Source organism: Astyanax mexicanus, chromosome 11, assembly GCF_023375975.1.
Source record: "Astyanax mexicanus isolate ESR-SI-001 chromosome 11, AstMex3_surface, whole genome shotgun sequence".
NCBI lineage: Eukaryota > Metazoa > Chordata > Actinopteri > Characiformes > Acestrorhamphidae > Astyanax > Astyanax mexicanus.
This window is the reverse complement of record NC_064418.1, coordinates 31,620,337-31,638,181: the sequence shown is the minus strand read 5'-3', so window position 1 is coordinate 31,638,181 and position 17,845 is coordinate 31,620,337. Positions and strand designations below refer to the sequence as shown.

At 36.6% G+C, this 17,845-nt stretch overlaps 1 protein-coding gene across 1 annotated transcript in view; it reads left to right on the top strand.

The window, feature by feature from the left end:
* The window catches only part of chn1 (chimerin 1), a 69,392-nt gene that overhangs the window by 9,385 nt on the left and 42,162 nt on the right, over positions 1-17,845 (top strand). The window contains exons 5-7 of the mRNA XM_049484977.1: positions 9,504-9,535; positions 9,753-9,866; positions 14,284-14,572. Coding sequence (XP_049340934.1) covers positions 9,504-9,535; positions 9,753-9,866; positions 14,284-14,572 — 435 coding nt within the window. The remainder of the gene's footprint in view (positions 1-9,503; positions 9,536-9,752; positions 9,867-14,283; positions 14,573-17,845) is intronic.

Here is a 17,845-nt window from a genome sequence, read left to right as displayed (position 1 = left end):
TGTGGATGCACACTTAATTAGTGAAGTATGAACATGCAGAGAATATTTACATGAACTCTGAATTAAAGTGCTTGCTAGATGTTGTTTTTCTTCTCTCCTCCTGAGGTCATTAAGGTTTCTTTTTCATGCTAAATACCTTTTTTCCCCTCTTTTTTTTTTTTAATACTTTTTTGTGCTGGAGGACAATTTTGAACGCTGGAGGCTCGCAGATAAAAGCCTATTATTGAAAAGCGCGTTTCCCCCTGGGCAGAGGGGTTGCATGGATGTGGCAGGAGATTTAACCCTGTATAATCCCCACAAACTGGGCCAAAAAACCCTGATTTACATCTCATTCAGATTATGCTAATATTGTCACCAGCACCCCGTAGCCAGCCTCCAGTGTGTTCAGTGTGAACACCCTCGCTTTGTGCTTTTCTGGGCAAGCCCTACACTTCCTCTGTCTCGCATATACCTCTCAAACTGGCTATTATGCAAATATTGTGAGTCTTCGTTGGTGAGGACTGTTCAGAAAATAGCCTTTAAGGCCACTGAAGCAATATATTTGCTGTGTATTTTAGAGTAATTGGCAGCAATTATGGATGCATTTATTTCCATTACTGTGCCTGCTGACTGAGCCCTATTCGTCATGCATGATCTGCCCTGCGGTTCTGCATACGTTTAACAGTGTTAGCCTGACGGGCATCCATCCAAAGAGTTGGTAAACAGATACTCCAGGAGCAGTCGGGTCTGCTTATATCAACTGGTTAGTGCTGACTGATTTATGTGGAGTGTTTGGAAGGTTTTATTAATAACCAGCCTGGTTTTGTGTGAGTCAAGCTAAAAATAAATATTTCCTTATGTTTAATGTATTGGTATATAGCTTCATTTTGCTCAACTGTAGAGATGCAATAGAATGAGTTAAAATAAGCCTCAAATCAGTGTTCCCCACCAGTGTTCCTGTTATGATAACTGTTTTTGTCTGGACAATAAAATGGGGTTTTATATTATTACTTTAAATTAATATTATTATTATATAATATTATTGTAATTTAATTTAATTTAAAAACATTAGAATTGTGTTTTTTTAATACTGTAAACAAACAAATAATAGTTATTAAATAAGCATTTGTTATTTTTAAGTCAATAACATAGTGATGGGCCTGTTGACCCAAATAGATTGCTTTGGTTGCTAGCAATATAAACATAGTGTAGGATGCTTAATTGTGAACCCCCCTTTTAATTAATACACTTAACTACTTTAAGCTGCACCCCTTGCAGACACCAGATTTGCACCATGCCTAATGCCAGGCATGAGCTAAAGGGGTACAAAGCCCCCCAGGACTGAGCTGTGGAGCAGAAGAACTGTGTTTTTGAGGAACTGGTTTGGGTTCTGTAGGATTCTAGTTTTGTGAAAAATATGATGTAGAAAATTAAAGGAGCAGCATGTCACTTTATTCCAAACAGCATAATCCAGTGCAGTTCACTGTGTGAGTAAAATACCAAAAAGAGTGTAGTGGTAATTGTCTTATATTTACTATTAAATATATAAATAAATGGACATTAGATCAGTATATATCTCAATATAAATGTATTTCCAGATTTAAATGCATTTCAAAAATATGCTAATGCACCAAAACAAATATAAATGTTTTATTTAGTAAAAATTGTCTTTACACATTGTATAAAAATGATAAACATTATTTTTACGTTTGTCTAATTTGTAAACATTAACTTAAATAAAATAATAATAATGTAATATAAACGAACCACGGACCTGGAGAGAACCGGAGAATGCTGGCGACTATGTGGTCAGTAGACTGGACACTAGCATATTTTTTTTGGGGGGATGCTTAAAATTCAAGGCTTATTGGTTAGATTTGCACGATACATTACAACAAAATATTGGACTTAAAAATTAACCTAAAATTTGATATTTTATTTTTAGGAGAGATCAGTCCTCAAGAAATAGGATCAAATAGATATTTCTGGAATATTCTTTTGATTAAAATTAATTAAAAGCCAAGGAGATGACCTACTTGATTCCCCAGTAATGAAAGAATGGATGAATATAGTCAATAAAATATACCTATTCGGATATAAAAATTACATTTGCTATTAGGCTGCAGTTGTCAAAATTTGCAAAACTATTGTCAAAATGGACAACTTACATGAAGAATAAAATACCAGATTTCATTGAAACAAACAGAATAAACTACTACCCAGAAAGCATTATATATATTTTATTTTTACCGTATTGGTTTGTTTAATTTAATTTTTATTGCACAGTAATTTAAGGCATCTAGGTTAATAGGTCCTTGTTCTGTTCTGTTTTTTTTTTTTAAGCACAAAAACATTGTGATAATTGTTATATCAGAATTGATAGCAAAAGACAAATTTTATATTGTAAATATTAATTCTTGGAAGTACACACTGGAAAAATAAAGAATAAAGAACAAAAAAAATCCCTGCAAAAATCTACCACAAAACTTAATTGCAGCATATTCATTGCATGCATATAAACTGCAAACAAACAAAACTATATATATAGTACATACATAGTAAATACAGTAAATATCAAAACTAATACATTTTTTGGCAATATTATTGTGCGTGATACGATATGACACACCTCTAATTTATACACACCTTTTTAAAGACAAGTGACAAACAGATTAAGTCCAGAGTCACCAATCTGGAGAATAATCCAATCATCAAACCGCAAGACAAACAAAGCCTGAAGCCTAAAATCTTACCTGCAGCTCTACAGCCTGTGATAATGGGGCAGAATCCCTGGCAGCACAGACAGCTACACTGATTAGCCCTCATAACGAAGTCAACTTAAGTACTTAAGGATTTGGACAAACAGTAGCTCTGGGACTGTATCGACAGCTGCTACTCTTTTTGTGTGATAGTGAGAAAATGCCCTGCCTGCTGGTGCAGATGTAAACATTCAGAGGCTGGGCTGGGGGTCGTTACGAGGACATTAAGGTGGTGTGTGTATAAACATATGTAAGGTGTTCTGGAACTGTAAATACATGACTGGACTGGTGTAATTCTGATACAGTGCAGAAAGGCCACAGAGGACTACAGCTAGTGTCACCCCATTGCTCCTGCACAGTGGGGGTTGGGGGAAGCACCTGGTGATGAGCTTTAAGAGCCGGGGAAAATGAGACAGCTAGTGCTTTAGGAGATGCACTTTATAGGGAGCATTGCTGTAAAAATCTGATTGTATATAGCAACACGAGCTCCAGTTAGGGCTGGGCTCAGTTATGATTAAGTTTCTCAGTGTGCTTAAGAGATTTTTTTTTTTTTTTTTTGGGAAGCATGAACACAAGACAACTTCTCTTTTTGTGTTTTTTTTCAATGAACTTAGCAAACTGCACTGGGTTATGTTGTTAAATTTGCCATGCTGCTCTGTTAATTGTGATATTTCTAAAAAAAAAAAAAAAAAAAAAAAAAAAAAAAACAATTTGCACAAGTGCACTACTGTACTCTGTTGATTGTCATCCCTCTGCCAACCAAACCATTTCCACACAAATGATTTGTACACAACCTTTTGGTATCCCGCAAAGCAGACACAATATTACAATATGTACTTTTTTTTTAAATATTTTGTATGAGATGGTTTGAGTATACAGCTCTTAAAAAAAAAAAATAACAGACCACTTAAAAATGATGAGTTTCTTTAATTTTACCAAATTAAAAACCTCTGGAATATAATCAAGAGGAAGGTGGATGACCACAAACCATCAAACCAAGCTGAACTGCTTGACTTTTGGCACCAGGAGTGGCATATAATAACCCAAAAGATGTGTGTATTCCACCAAATATGGGTTTCTGTACTCTTAAAACTTTATGAACTTGTTTTCTTTGCGTTATTTGAGGTCTGAAAGCTCTGAATCTTTTTTGATATTTCAGCCTTCTCTCATTTTCTGCAAACAAATGCTGTAAATGACAATATTTTTGTTAGGAATTTGGGAGAAATGTTGTTTGTAGTTTATAGTATAAAACAACAGTGTTCATTTTATTCAAACAAAGCTGTAAGTAGCAAAATCAAAAGTCTCTTAATTTTTTCCAGATCTGTATATTTGATCAAATCTGGTATCAGTATCGTTTCTACATCCCCAATATTTACAATAAATAACTCAGCCCTAGCTGCATAAGGCACTTTTGTTCTGATTGTTGCTGGTGAGCTCGATCTTTTTTCTTGATCCTGCTATTGAGTCTGTTGGGTGCAATGGGTTAAAACTTAAAGCACTTTCTATGCGTGCCATCAGTCACTTGCAATTGATTCAACTTCTTATAGCTGCCAACATCAGATTCACAACCATGACACTGTATTGGACCAAGCCTGCCCGTATTTGCTGGCAGTTGTCAAAACCATCTGATTTGTACCAAGAGCTCTATGAGCTTTCAGTAGAGCTTGGCTTTTCCCACCATCTCTCAAGATACATGGAAGATGGTCATCCAGGCATTTTTCTGTCCTGGCACCAAGGTGGTGGAACAAACATCTGCTTGGTGTCTGACTCAAGACTCAACTCTTTCAAGAGTGCCTCTATTAGCACTTGTTTTGCACTTATTAAAAGCTGTGGCTTGCTTTGATATTCAATGAGTTGTAGTATGTGCACATTTTGCATTTAGGTATCCATGTTATTTTTTGAATATTGCAATATCTAAGCCTGAGGTATCATTTTGATTCTAACCTTTACAAACTAGCTAAGGAATAAGAATATTTTGAATGAAACATGAAACATTTTTGTAAGTCGCTCTGGGTAAGAGCATCTGCTAAATGGTTTAAATGTAAAAGTGTACTAGACCCTTTTAAAACTTTGCTTATGTTCTGTCTAGGGGGAGTTAAGGCTAACTATACTGTTAGACTTATTCTATACGTCAGTGTTCTCAGTTCCAGTGACGTAGTTTGTAGAGTTTGTTCATTATTAATCAGAGCTCAGGGCTGTGACTGTACAGAGTTCTTCTTATGGTCCAGTAACCATTTAGGCTAGTGCCCTTCTACCAGCGCTCTCTCTCTCTCTCTCTCTCTCTCTCTCTCTTTCTCTTTCTCACATTTTCACACACACATTCTCTGTAACTGATAAAGCTCTTATAAGGGGGAGTGTCAGATTATTAGGGTTTCCCCCTAATCTAGTGTAAGTAGCAGGGGTATATGTGCGCAATAGTGAATCTTGAGAGCGTGCGAGTTAAAGAAAGAAACAATGAGTGAATGAGAGAACGAGAATTCAGCCGTCCCCTTGAGCCATCACAGTATGACCCATTTTAGTAAGTCCTTCAGGCTTGAGTCCTCTTCATCCTGCTGCTCCTCTGTGCATAGAGCAGATTATTTTTTTAAAAACCTTTATCGCTCTGTTCCCCAAGCTTTTCTCCATTCTGCAGGCATCAAATACAATCCACAGGGACGTAATCTCCAATATATATAGCTCTTTGTATGTGTCTCTGTATTTAGTAGTATTTTCGGATCCATCGACTTTAGTTGTTTCCAGCTGACTCCAACTAGCTAGCATTCCCCCTGATCATACAGTTCTGTAGTACTGGAAGGGTAATCATAGATTGTGTTTTTCCTAAAGTCGTGTGAGACACGACTTTTCCTTCTTACTTTATTCCTGTTAAGATACCATTGTACAGCTAAACACACTTGGAGGAGAACCTTACTTCCAGTTTGGTTATGCCGAGTTGCAGATACTTGCTTTGACTAGCATCACACTGAGTGAGGAAGTAGGAGGGCCAATTTGCAAGAGTGCAATTTGTGTTAAGTCCTGCAATCTTTCCATGTGTCCAGCATTTAAGAGTCTGGTGTTTCATTTATTTATTTTTAACATTTTTAAACATTAATTTAAGAATTTAGTTTTGCAGTTTTAAATTACAAGACATTACAAACAAATGCACCGTACTTCTGCTGGGCACAGGTGGGCTTTGGCCTTTGCCTTTAACTAATCCATGCAGTGAACACACATACATACAGGGGTTGGACAATGAAACTAAAAAAACTGTCATTTTAGTTTGGGAGGTATCATGGCTAAATTGGAGCAGCCTGGTGGCCAATCTTCATTAATTGCACATTGCACCAGTAAGAGCAGAGTGTGAAGGTTTAATTAGCAGGGTAAGAGCACAGTTTTGCTCAAAATATTGCAATGCACACAACATTATGGGTGACAAAGCAGAGTTCAAAAGAGGACAAATTGTTGGTGCAGGTCTTGCTGGCGCATCTTTGACCAAGACCACAAGTGTCACGAGTATGCAAGAGTATGCACTATACGCTTTAATGCACATCTAATGTACAGCACCTGAGGTTTAAACAGTATTGAGTGACCTGAGATCTGTGCTATTTTATAAAAGGAAAAAAGTGGCCCAAATCTTAAGTGATGCTGGGTATTTAGCCTATAAAAATGTCTGTCTGACATGGCGCATTTAGACGGGACTGAAATCACTGAGCAATAATTACATATAAAACCATGTAAAACTAACCCCATTCTAATAGGGCTTAATCCTAATAAACAGGAATAAAAGACAGAAAATACGATGTCTGTACACTGTTCCCTGCGTACTTCTTGCTTATTAAGTAGCTTTCTCTGCTGTTTCTATGTTTCTACACACAAACACACACAAACAAAATCATCTGTCACTGTGCGGCACGGATACATATTACCCCCGTATAGCTTGGAAAACATTGTTTCTTCAGCATGTGCAATTTTCCCTTCAACCCCCCCCCAAACACACACACACACACATGCTCACACACTTTATTATTTATTTATTTTCCCCATAATACACAGAATAAATTGTACAATCCCAAGCTCATTTATACAGTGCCCTGTTATCTCATTATCATGGACACAGCGTTTCATATTGCCCTCTGGTTTTCTTCTTAATGCAGAGCTGAATAGTTGATGCTATTGGAGATGTACAGTATGATGACAATGGTTCTTGTGGATCTATTGTGTTTATCACTGGTTGAGGTATGCGTTTTTTATTATTGAAAACAAAACATGCAGATGTCTTTCAGACACATTTCCCTAGAGCTTTGTAACACACCCTGTAAAATAGCATCCACCCCACCCCCAAATTTATAAAAACACACATACAGCATTTTCTTATATCCTACTCTTATTTTCACCAATTCTTTCCGCATTTTCCGTTCCCTCACCGTATAGTAAGACAAAGTGGTGTGTATGCATGTGTATTAGAGGTAGAGGGAAGGCTGGTGACTGTGTTGTGAATACAGAGAAGGCAGTACTCCATGCATCTGCAAATGAGCCAATATCATTTTAATCTGCACTTGTTCCCTATTCATGTGCTTCCTGATCGCAGCCTCACAATCAGCTCAAGGTTAAACGGCTGGGCTTGCTTTTTTGGGTTTTATTATGCTAATGTAGTAATACCCAGTTTACAGTGGGAGCCGTTTCAGTGGATGCCTGTCATACATTATATATGACTGTCTGCTTCCCTATTGTTTAGCAGCTCTTGCTTATAGAAAGATGCAGAAAAATCTATTCTTCTAAATACAATAAATAAATAATGATAATGATAATTTTAGTATAGTATAATAGTATTTAGTATAATAATAGGTTTTATTATTTTATATCATATTTACAGTAATGTCAGTTGTGACTAGTAGTCATTACTGATAAACAACAATGATGTTAGGAAAATATATTTTTTATCTTTTTCATTTGTCATTGCTCTAGCTTCCCTATTATTTTATTAAAGCCCTGAATGAAGCCAGATTTACATTCAGAGATATATACAGCTCTGGAAAAAAAAATCAGTTTCTGAATTAATTTCTCTGATTTTGCTTTATATTTATAGTATGTTTAAGTAAAATAAACATTGTTGTTTTATTCTATAGGCTACGCACAACATTTCTCCCAAATTCCAAATATATATACTGTCATTAAGAGCATTAATTTGCAGAAAATGAGAAATGACTGAAATAACAAAAAAGATGCAGAGCTTTTAGACCTCAAATAATGTAACAGAAAACAAGTTTATATCCATAAAGTTCAGTGAAATAACCCTCGTTTTTAATCACAGTTTTCATGTATCTTGGCATGTTCTCCTCCATCAGTCTTACACACTGCTTTTGGATAACTTTATGCCACTACTGGTGCAAAAATTCAAGCAGTTCAGCTTGGTTTGATGGTTTGTGATCATCCATCTTCCTTTTGATTATAATCCAGAGGTTTTCAGTTTGGTAAAATCAAAGAAACTTTTAAGTGGTCTCTTATTTTTTTTTCAGAGCTGTATGTATCAGTTAGTTTTGACTTTGTATATAAATTAGATTGAACAAATGGCAATGTTGATTCAATATTTTAGGGGTACATGTCCCTGTAAATAAAATATCGGATTATTTCAGTCATTGCCTTTAACCTGCCTTCAGGGTATATCGTGTTAGAGGAAAGCTGCCTTTAGGGTAGCAAACTCTGGACACGAACTGCTAGCACTGTTGTTTTTTTCTCTATTGCAGCTTCAGTCTGCAGACATTCAGTGTTTCTTGTAGGTCTTGTAGGCACTCTGCACATTCTAGTGGCTTCCTTGCTTTAACACGCTCACTCGAGAACACTGATTTAAAAGTACTAATTAACTGATTATTTGAATCAGGAGTGTTGGGAGAAGAGAAAGCAATAAATGTGCTGGACAGGGTTGAAAAAAAACTGCATTATCCAGTGCTGTCTTACAAATGTTGATAGAAGTTTACACCAATAATAATTAATTGCTTATTTTTTAATATAAATATCATGGCTTTAACCCATTCAGATGATTTCTGTTCAAAATGGCAGTTATGTAAAAGGAGGGGAAAAAAAACATCTCTTTTAGTGGAACTCGCAGAAACAAAATTGTTAATCAAAGACTTTTTACATTGGTCCATTTTCCATGAATTTTTCACACAATGTGAAGCACAGCCTCCCGTTTAAAACTATTGAAATGGAGGGGCTCCAAGTGGTCCAGCTGGGCTAAGCGCTGCCACTATGATCAGGAGATCGCCGGTTTGAATCCTGTTCATGTAGCTTGCCATCAGTTGCCGGAGCCCAGAGGGAGGCATCTGTGAGCTAATGTATCAGAACAGAGTCGCTTCGCTTTCCTCCAAAATATATCTGAGGAGGCATGTGCTAGTCTTCACCTACCTGGTGTTGGGGCACCACTAGTAATAGGGGGGAGTCCTGATGAGTGGATTGCGTAATTGGCCTTGTAAATTCGAAGAAAATGGTATAAAAATTTGAAATAAAATTATAAGAAGCTGTAGGAATGGATATGCATGCTTTGTCTGTAATGAAAAAGAGTATTTGAATAATTTAAACAGCATCTATCGGGCCCTTTGTTTAAAGGTACTTCTGGTTTTAAATGTATTTACATATTCAAAACTGCTATTTAAGGTAAAAATGCCACATAATGTGACTTTAAAACAAGGTCTGCGTTTCTGTAACTGGCTATACTGGTACCTCAATGTGTAATCAGATTAAATTGATTTGACAGTTGATTTATATTGTTTCTTTTTTCCTTTTATCTCTTAGGTTGAGAACAGACCGAAGTACTACGGGCGAGAGTGAGTTTCAGTATTTTATTTTTTTTTTGTGTGTGTGTATACGTATGTCCATACAACACACATACTTTGTATACCAAATGAATTAACTTATTAATGAATTGAATTAAATGAATTTTTAAATAAATGAATGGTTTTAAATGAATTAAATGAATTAACATGATAAATAAATACCTTTTTGTGTAATATACTGCGAGTAATGAAATGATCTCTTGCACAGGTACCATGGCATGATCTCCAGAGAGGAGGCAGATCAGCTGCTAAGTGTGGCAGAAGGAAGTTACCTCATTAGAGAGAGTCAGAGACAACCTGGGACCTACACTTTAGCCTTACGGTTTGTAACACTCCACTTTTTTAATAGATTCATTCATACTTTTCTTGCTTTTAAATCTCATGACCATTATTCAGGCATGGGTCATATACACCTCTACCCATGGCCTGAAGCTTTTCTCCTTTACTCTGTGAACCTTGCAGCTGAAGGTAAACAGTCTAAATCTATTTAAAGCCTTTCTGCTACCACGCTAAGGGCAAACCAGTCACAGCCATCTATTTCTGTCCCTTATGCTGTCTTAAATGTAGGTGATGTAATGCTGCATGTGGAGGGCTTTGTCTTAACCTTTGACCCACACCAGGCTGCCTTCAGGATTTGAGCACTCATCCTAAACAGTATTACTATGGAATGCAAACGGCTATATTCATAAGCCAGGCTCTGGAAAAAAAATTTATATAAATATCCTAAAAAGGAGCAAAATATATACTATATGGACAAACTGACACTTTTGGACGCTATAGAACACTCCAAAAAAATTGAAGGTATTAAAAAAAAGTTGTTGAAGTACCGTATTTTTCGGACTATAAGGCTATAAGTATTATAAGGACTATAAGTATTATAAGACGCACTATCAAAGAACGCCTATTTTCTGCTATTTTTCCATACATAGGGCGCATCGCATTATAAGGCGCGTTAAGTGACACTAGAAAGGGTGCCTATATCAAAGTGAACAGGGGTGGCGCCATGTTTCCCTTCCCCCACCGGGGGTGGTCGCTTGCCGGTGGAGCGTCTCAGTATACAAATCTAACTGTTAGCTCTTTCAAAGTCAAACGAGTGCTGGATATTAATCTACACAGATTCCTCTCCTGAAAACTGTTTATTTGGGTGAGTAACGTGCTTCAGTTTATTTACAGTAAGCTTAGATTTCCAGATGTCCACTAAGGCTTGCTGCACCAGTGTTAGCATAGCTATCCGCTAGCACGCTAGCTAGTCACCTAAACTAGTAAAGTTAACCCAAACTTAAACGACAGCGTTACACTGAGTAATCCTGCGTGTTCTGGTAAGACAGTGAGATATTAGCTAGCGATTCGTCCCCCGTAGCTTGTTTTAACACGGTAAACAAGCAGATTACAGGCTGATAAAACTCACCTCTGAGAGAGTTAGCGCTTAGCATCTAGCTAATGCTAGCCAGGCAAAGCAGCACAGACTTACAGGCCAATAACTCAACTCTGAACGGTGAACGCTTAGCGATTAGCATCTAACTCTAATAATACTGCTCCAGCAGTATTAAAAGTGCTAAATTTAGAAAATACTGATCTCTGAACAGTGAAAAAGCTAGCTAGCTAAGCGGTTAGCATCTAGCTAATGCTATTGCTGCTCCAGCCTCGGAGCGGCACGGCTCTGCACGGAGTGTGTGTTTACTGCTCCTTACACCTGACGGGTAAAATTTAGATAATACTGATCTCTGAACAGTGAATAAGCTAGCTAATGCTATTTGCTGCTCCAGCCTCGGAGCTGCACGGCTCTGGACTCTGTATAGCACTGAAACTCTGTATAACGCTGCACGGAGTGTGTGTTTACTGCTCCTTACAACCTGACGAGTAAAATTTAGATAATACTGATCTCCGTGAATAAGCTAGCTAGCTTAGCGGTTAGCATCTAGCTAATGCTATTGCTGCTCAGCCTCGGAGCTGCACGGCTCTGGACTCTGTATAGCACTGAAACTCTCTATAACGCTGCACGGAGTGTGTGTTTACTGCTCCTTATAACCTGACGAGTAAAATCCATACAAAAGGCGCACCGTATTATAAGACGCACTGTCAATTTTTGTGAAAATTAAAAGTTTTTAAGTGCGCCTTATAGTCCGAAAAATACGGTAACTGTCTCTTCTATTCAGTATACACAGTTCCATGGCTCCACAGCCCCCACCTGGAATTAAGTATAATAATAGGAGTTGATGCATATGATGCATGATTATGTGCTTCTTGTCTTTTTTTGTGTACCCGTATTTTTCGCACTACAGGGCGCACCAGATTATAAGGTGCACAGTCAATAAACTGGGTTGCAATGTTTTCCTTCTAATTCACTGGGTGTCGAGACCTGTAAAGCTAAGCTAAGTTAGGTAAACAAAACTGTAATTCTTAAAAAAAACATTTCAGACAATTCAGGTGAGCACTGGATGTTAATCTACACAGATTTCTCTCCTGAAAACTGTTTATTTGGGTGAGAAAGTGCTTCTGTTTATTGACCGTAAGCTTAGATTTCCACGAAAGCTGGAGCATTAGCATTAGTAGGTAACCGCTAATGGTAAAGCTAATGCTGCTCCAGCCGGGCTAACCTGGGTCATCAGCAGGCTACAGGCTGATTTTTCTGAACTCTGAACGGCCAAAAAACTAGCGCTCAGTGAGGTTAGCAGCTTGTGCTAATAATGCTGGGGAACTAAACTGAAACTCCTGTATAACGCTGTACTTTAGCGGAGTGGCTTTACTGCTCCTTACAACCTGACTGGTAAAAAATTCAAACATAAGGTGCACCGGATTATAAAGTGCACTGACGATTTTTGGTAAAATTAAAGGATTTTAAGTGCTCCTTATAGAGAGAAAAATATGGTATAAGCTTTATGATATCATTATCATTATTTGTTTTGTTGAGTTTGTTTTACTTTGTGTTTGATTGATTGTTTCCTTAAACAATCTATGCCTATCTCCTAAGTGGATTTATGCTAAAAGAAGAGTATTATCCTTTTTTAATTTGGTTGTAGATTTCAGCCTCATTGCGTGAATTAGAAGCTGCTGGTGACAGATGCCGTCTCTCACTTACAAAGGAAATACAGTCTGTTTGTTCACTTTGAACAGTATTAGGGAAAGGGTTGCTTAGCCTGAATAATAGCTAATAATGCTCTTAAATTAAAAAGAAATGTTGAGCATGTGCAGGTGGGGTCTAAAGATTCTGAAAATATAGTGTATACATGTGTGCAAGTGTGTGCCCTGGAGAGCTTTAATCCTCAACAGTTTTAGCTACAGTATGATCATCTGATACACAAAGCACATGGTCCACTACTGTACTTCCTAAATGTTCATTTGTATTATTATATATATATTTTTTAAAGTCTGGTTTATGTTTTATTGTGCTTTCTCTTACTGATTAAATCCTAAATTGTAATTTTATTTTATGTAATTTGGCCATGAAAATTAAATTAGTCTGCATGATTTAGGATGTGTGAAGTGTTAACTGACTAATGGTGTGTGTATGAGTAATTACAGTAAACATGATATCTGTGACGTTTAAAATGAGGACCCTCTTGGCCTTGAAAGATAAGGTTATACCTCATCAATATTCAATTGCCTGATCAATTTCACATAATGGAGACACTAACTGCATGATAAACCTGGATTGATATTCCTTATTCATTAATTAGGCAGGCTGATGCATAATTCATCTGTACTGCTAATCTTTGGCTGTCTGTCAATAGTAGTAGTTTAATGGTGAATATCTTAAACTGTCAGTTTACTTTCTTCATCTTGAAGATTAAAGTATCACTGCTCTCTTTTACTTTGATTTGATCTTTCTTGTTTATGCTTTTTGAAAGAATTTTGTTTGGTATGCACCAAAATAATATGGATCAAAAATTGCATTAAAAGCATTTTCTGTGTTAGACCAAATGAGTCTAATGTAATAATTTATTAAATGTCACATTGCAGTGTTTTTAGATTTTTTATTATTTTTATTTATTTTTTTTTAGCACTAACCATCTTGATGCCAGCTACTATATCTGTTAGCATTCCAGCTAAACCACTCATAACTCAGCTTAGGCTGGCTGCTATATATGTTAGCATTCCAGCTTTAAACTTGACTGGGCCTGGCTGTTAGAATCATGGATAAACCACTCTAAATCTCAGAGGCTGGTTGCTGCGTCTGTTAGCATTGCAGCTAAGCTATTTTTTGTTTATCATGCTCATTATAATACATAATATAATATAATTTGCTATATATATATTATTATATATTATAATGTATATATTATAATAAGTCAGCAGTGTGTTAACATATATTGCTGTGTGTTGGCTGATGAAAGGCAAAGCTGGCTTGTGGAACATGAGCGTTTTGTAACTTCCGTATTGATCTTTTTAGCTCAGGATCCTTTAAAACCGCAAGTACAGGAAGTTCAGGAAGATGATATGGGTGTCCTTAAGAGTGTGTGTGTATGTGTGTGTGTGTGTGTGTGTGTGTGTGAGAGAGAGAGAGAGCAGAAGATAGTGTTGCATTTCCTGTCAGATACTTGCTTATACAGCAGTATGTGGTATAATGCGTGGTCATTTTTTAATATTAGCCAGTCACTGTCCAAAAAGCATTTTACCTCTTGCTCTCATTGTGTTTTCATCATCTCAATGTGTTTGTTTGCACAGTTTGCTCCCTCTATTTTTCTCTGTTTTTTTTTTTTTTCTCAGTTATTAGCATCTTTCTCTTGTTTTTCCATCAGCTTTGGCAATCAAACTCGAAACTTCCGCCTGTATTACGATGGGAAGCACTTTGTGGGAGAGAAACGGTTCGAGTCCATTCATGACTTGGTCACGGATGGTCTGATCACTCTGTACATCGAGACCAAAGCAGCAGAATACATCGCTAAGATGACCATCAACCCCATCTACGAGCATGTGGGCTACACCACTCTGAACCGTGAGCCAGCGCTGAAGAAGCCTGCGCCCGTCAGCAGAGATGCACCTGATGGGAGAGAGCCTCCTGGAGAGGGCGGCGGCCAGGAGGAGAGGGTGAGTCTGGACTAATCCTTCACTTCGTTCTGTGTGTGCGTCTATGCGTGTGGCCTAGCTTGAAAAAGCCTGTAAAATGCATTATATAAATAATAATAAAATTACTTTATTCTCTTACTATAAAAAGAGACTATTTTAACCACAGATGATTATGCTTAACCACAGATCATGACCTGAGATTGGAGAATATAAATAGCTTATGCCATTTTCTAGCTGGTCTTGATACGCTAAATTAAGAAACAATTAGTCATTTTAACAGTGGCGATTTTGAAAGCATTGGTTTGTGGGCAGATGACTGATACAAGAAAAGCTGTGCATTTTTTTTGTGATGTATCAGTCAATGCAATTATATACTTCTGCCTTTCCATTTTATAGCAGTGTAACCATTCCTGTTCAAATTGGAGTATGGGCCAAAACACATTTTATAAATTCAGCTTGAACAAGGCCCAATACAGAGTAGGCAACAAATAACAGTAAAAAATAACAAAAACTATTTCAGGCTGTGTAGATAGTTATAACCAAAAACAGGCTGTGTAGATAGTTATAACCAAAAACTCCAAATGTTTATTTATGTATGTTACATACTAAATTAGTTGCTTTTGTAATGAAATGTAAAAAATGTTTTTACTATAATGAAACATAGAGGTGCATCTCAAAAAATTTGAATATCATTGAAAAGTTGATTTTCAATATTGATTTTATTTTTTTAAGCGTTTATTTTATTTTATTCTTTTGTTGATGATTATGGCTTACAGCTCATAAAAGACCAATTGGTACTTTTAGCAGTGTGGGCAGTGTGCCAAGTTCTGCTGGAAAATTCTGGAAAATCTTACAACACTTCCTAATTCCCTATGTTGGCTACTTTTTGGAGATGCAGATTTCGTTTTCCAGCAGGACATTTTTTATCTGTAAGCCATGATCATTAACAATAAAATAAATGCACGCTTATAGATCACTCTGTGTTTAATACCTCTATATAACATATGGGTTTTATATTTGGACCGGATTAATGAAAAAAAAGTTTTATTAATATTATTTTTTTTTTTGAGATGCAACTGTATTTGTGAGCATTCTGTTTGTGTAGTATATTTAGTCCTTTTTCAGGAAAATCCATGTTTCATTACAAAGAACCCAATTAGTTTTTTTTTAATTGGATCTAGTTCAGCAATAATGTCAGAGCAATAATGTCAGAGCAATACAAATTATTACATTAAGTATTTTTAAAATATGCCATTTCTGTGTCAGAATGATGTGATGCATGTTGTGCATTGTAATTTTTTTAGACCCTTTTACACCTGGTCACTTTATATGGGTATTATCTGGATTTGATCTTAAATTGATTTTAATCACATCTTACACTCAGCACTTACACTCAAAAGTCCGATCCGTCTTTTTTTTTTTTTTTTTATCATCCAAGAGTTGCTCAGTTCTGGTCCTGTGGCCTCATTCAGATGTATCTCTGACCACCTCCTTGGTCACTTCGTAGTTTTATGTGATTTGGTTTTATCAAGATATAATTTCTTATACTGAAGACACAGAAAAGACCAGGTGTAAACAGGATCTTGTGTTTGTGTGCTGAAAATTTTGGTTGCTGTATCTGTTTGTTTGTTAACAGTTGATTGTTTTATGTGTGTTGAATGTAACAGTGTCTGCTCCTCCTCAGACTGGAAGGTCTAATGAGACTGAACTCTGAGGGGGATTCATTAGTTTGTCTTTTAGAAAGTCCCATCCTCCCCCAGACTGCTCAGCTTTGGTTAGGAGTTCAGTTAAGCTGATATTTTACAGTAATTGTACTCGTGTCTAAATGATGATTATCATATTATTGCGCTAATGTCCTTGTGCACCATATTTTTCATCTGAATTCAGATCTGCTGGTACTGTCTGAAAATAAAATGTAAAATATCTACAGGGTATGCACAAGATTAATTTAAGATGAATTTAATTTTTATTATTACTGCATTTCTGGTCAGTTTTTGTCAGACATATTAGCCATGTGAAGATACTGCCTTGAGCTTGTCTTTGGCCTGTATTTGCCTCTTTAATTCTAGGTACCTGCTAGGTTTCATTGCTTTGGTATGCCTCAGTGAGTTGTCCCTGCTTTCTAGAAGTGATGGTGTGTTTATATCCGTTTATATCCACACGAACCTCTTCCTCCATACCTTTTTTGTGCACCACTTTGACGTCACGATCCCACCTCCACGCGACACTGTGACACTGAACCTTTGATTCTGGAATGTTTCCTCTTGTGAAAGAGAAAAAAAATCTCAGCGTGACTCAGTGTGTTTTTATTTAGCCATGTTCATGCTCTCTGACGTACAAAAGATCAGCAGGATAAACATTTCAGCAAAGAAAGGTGCCAATATTGCAGGGAGGAATAATCGTGGCTGACTCATCTACGCAGTCAGGAAAATACCCCAGTTCTCACTGATTCTACTGAATAATACTAAAACACTTACTCTTTACTATTTTTAACCTCTATATTTTTAGAATAGCAGAAAAAATAAGACCTGCATCACTTTGATAGGGTCAGTTACATGATGCCTATATTTTCTGTCTGACTGCATTATATGAAATATGATCCTTATGAAAATAAAAATATAAAAATATAAAAAAACGATAGTTTTTCATATTTATAATGCGGTCAGACAGAAAATGTAGGCTTCATGTAACAGACCCTATCAAAGTATTGTATATCTTGTTCTGTTACATAAAGTGTCAATATTTTGTAATGTGAACAAAAATTGCAGTAACTGTAGTCAATTCTAAAAAAGCTACATAATTGTTGCTAAAATATTAATCGTAATACAGTATGTTGCAGTAGTGGTATTTAAAAAAAAATGTTTTTATGTAATTTACAAGAAAAATCAGTTAAGTATATTAGTTTTGATATTTTGGTGAAAATGTTACCAAAAATAGACAGTGTACCTTATAATCCGGTCCATGAAGTATAAATTCTACCAGTCAGGTTCTAAGGAGCAGTAAAGCCACTCCGCTGAAGTGCAGGAGTTTCATTAAATTTTCTTCAGTTCTTAGGCTGGAGCATTATTAGCATTAGCCGCTAACTGCGGCATTAGCCGCTAACTGCAGCGTTAGCTCTTTTGCTATTCAGAGGCGGGTATATTGTACTGTAGTCTACGTTTAGACTGTGAAAACAAGCTGCGTGGGACGAACCGCTAGCTGATAGCGCCCTGGGTTACCGGATTACTCGGGGTTACTCAGCGTAGCTCTGTGGGAATGGCGTTTAATATCGCTAAGCGCTGCTAACTGCGGCTA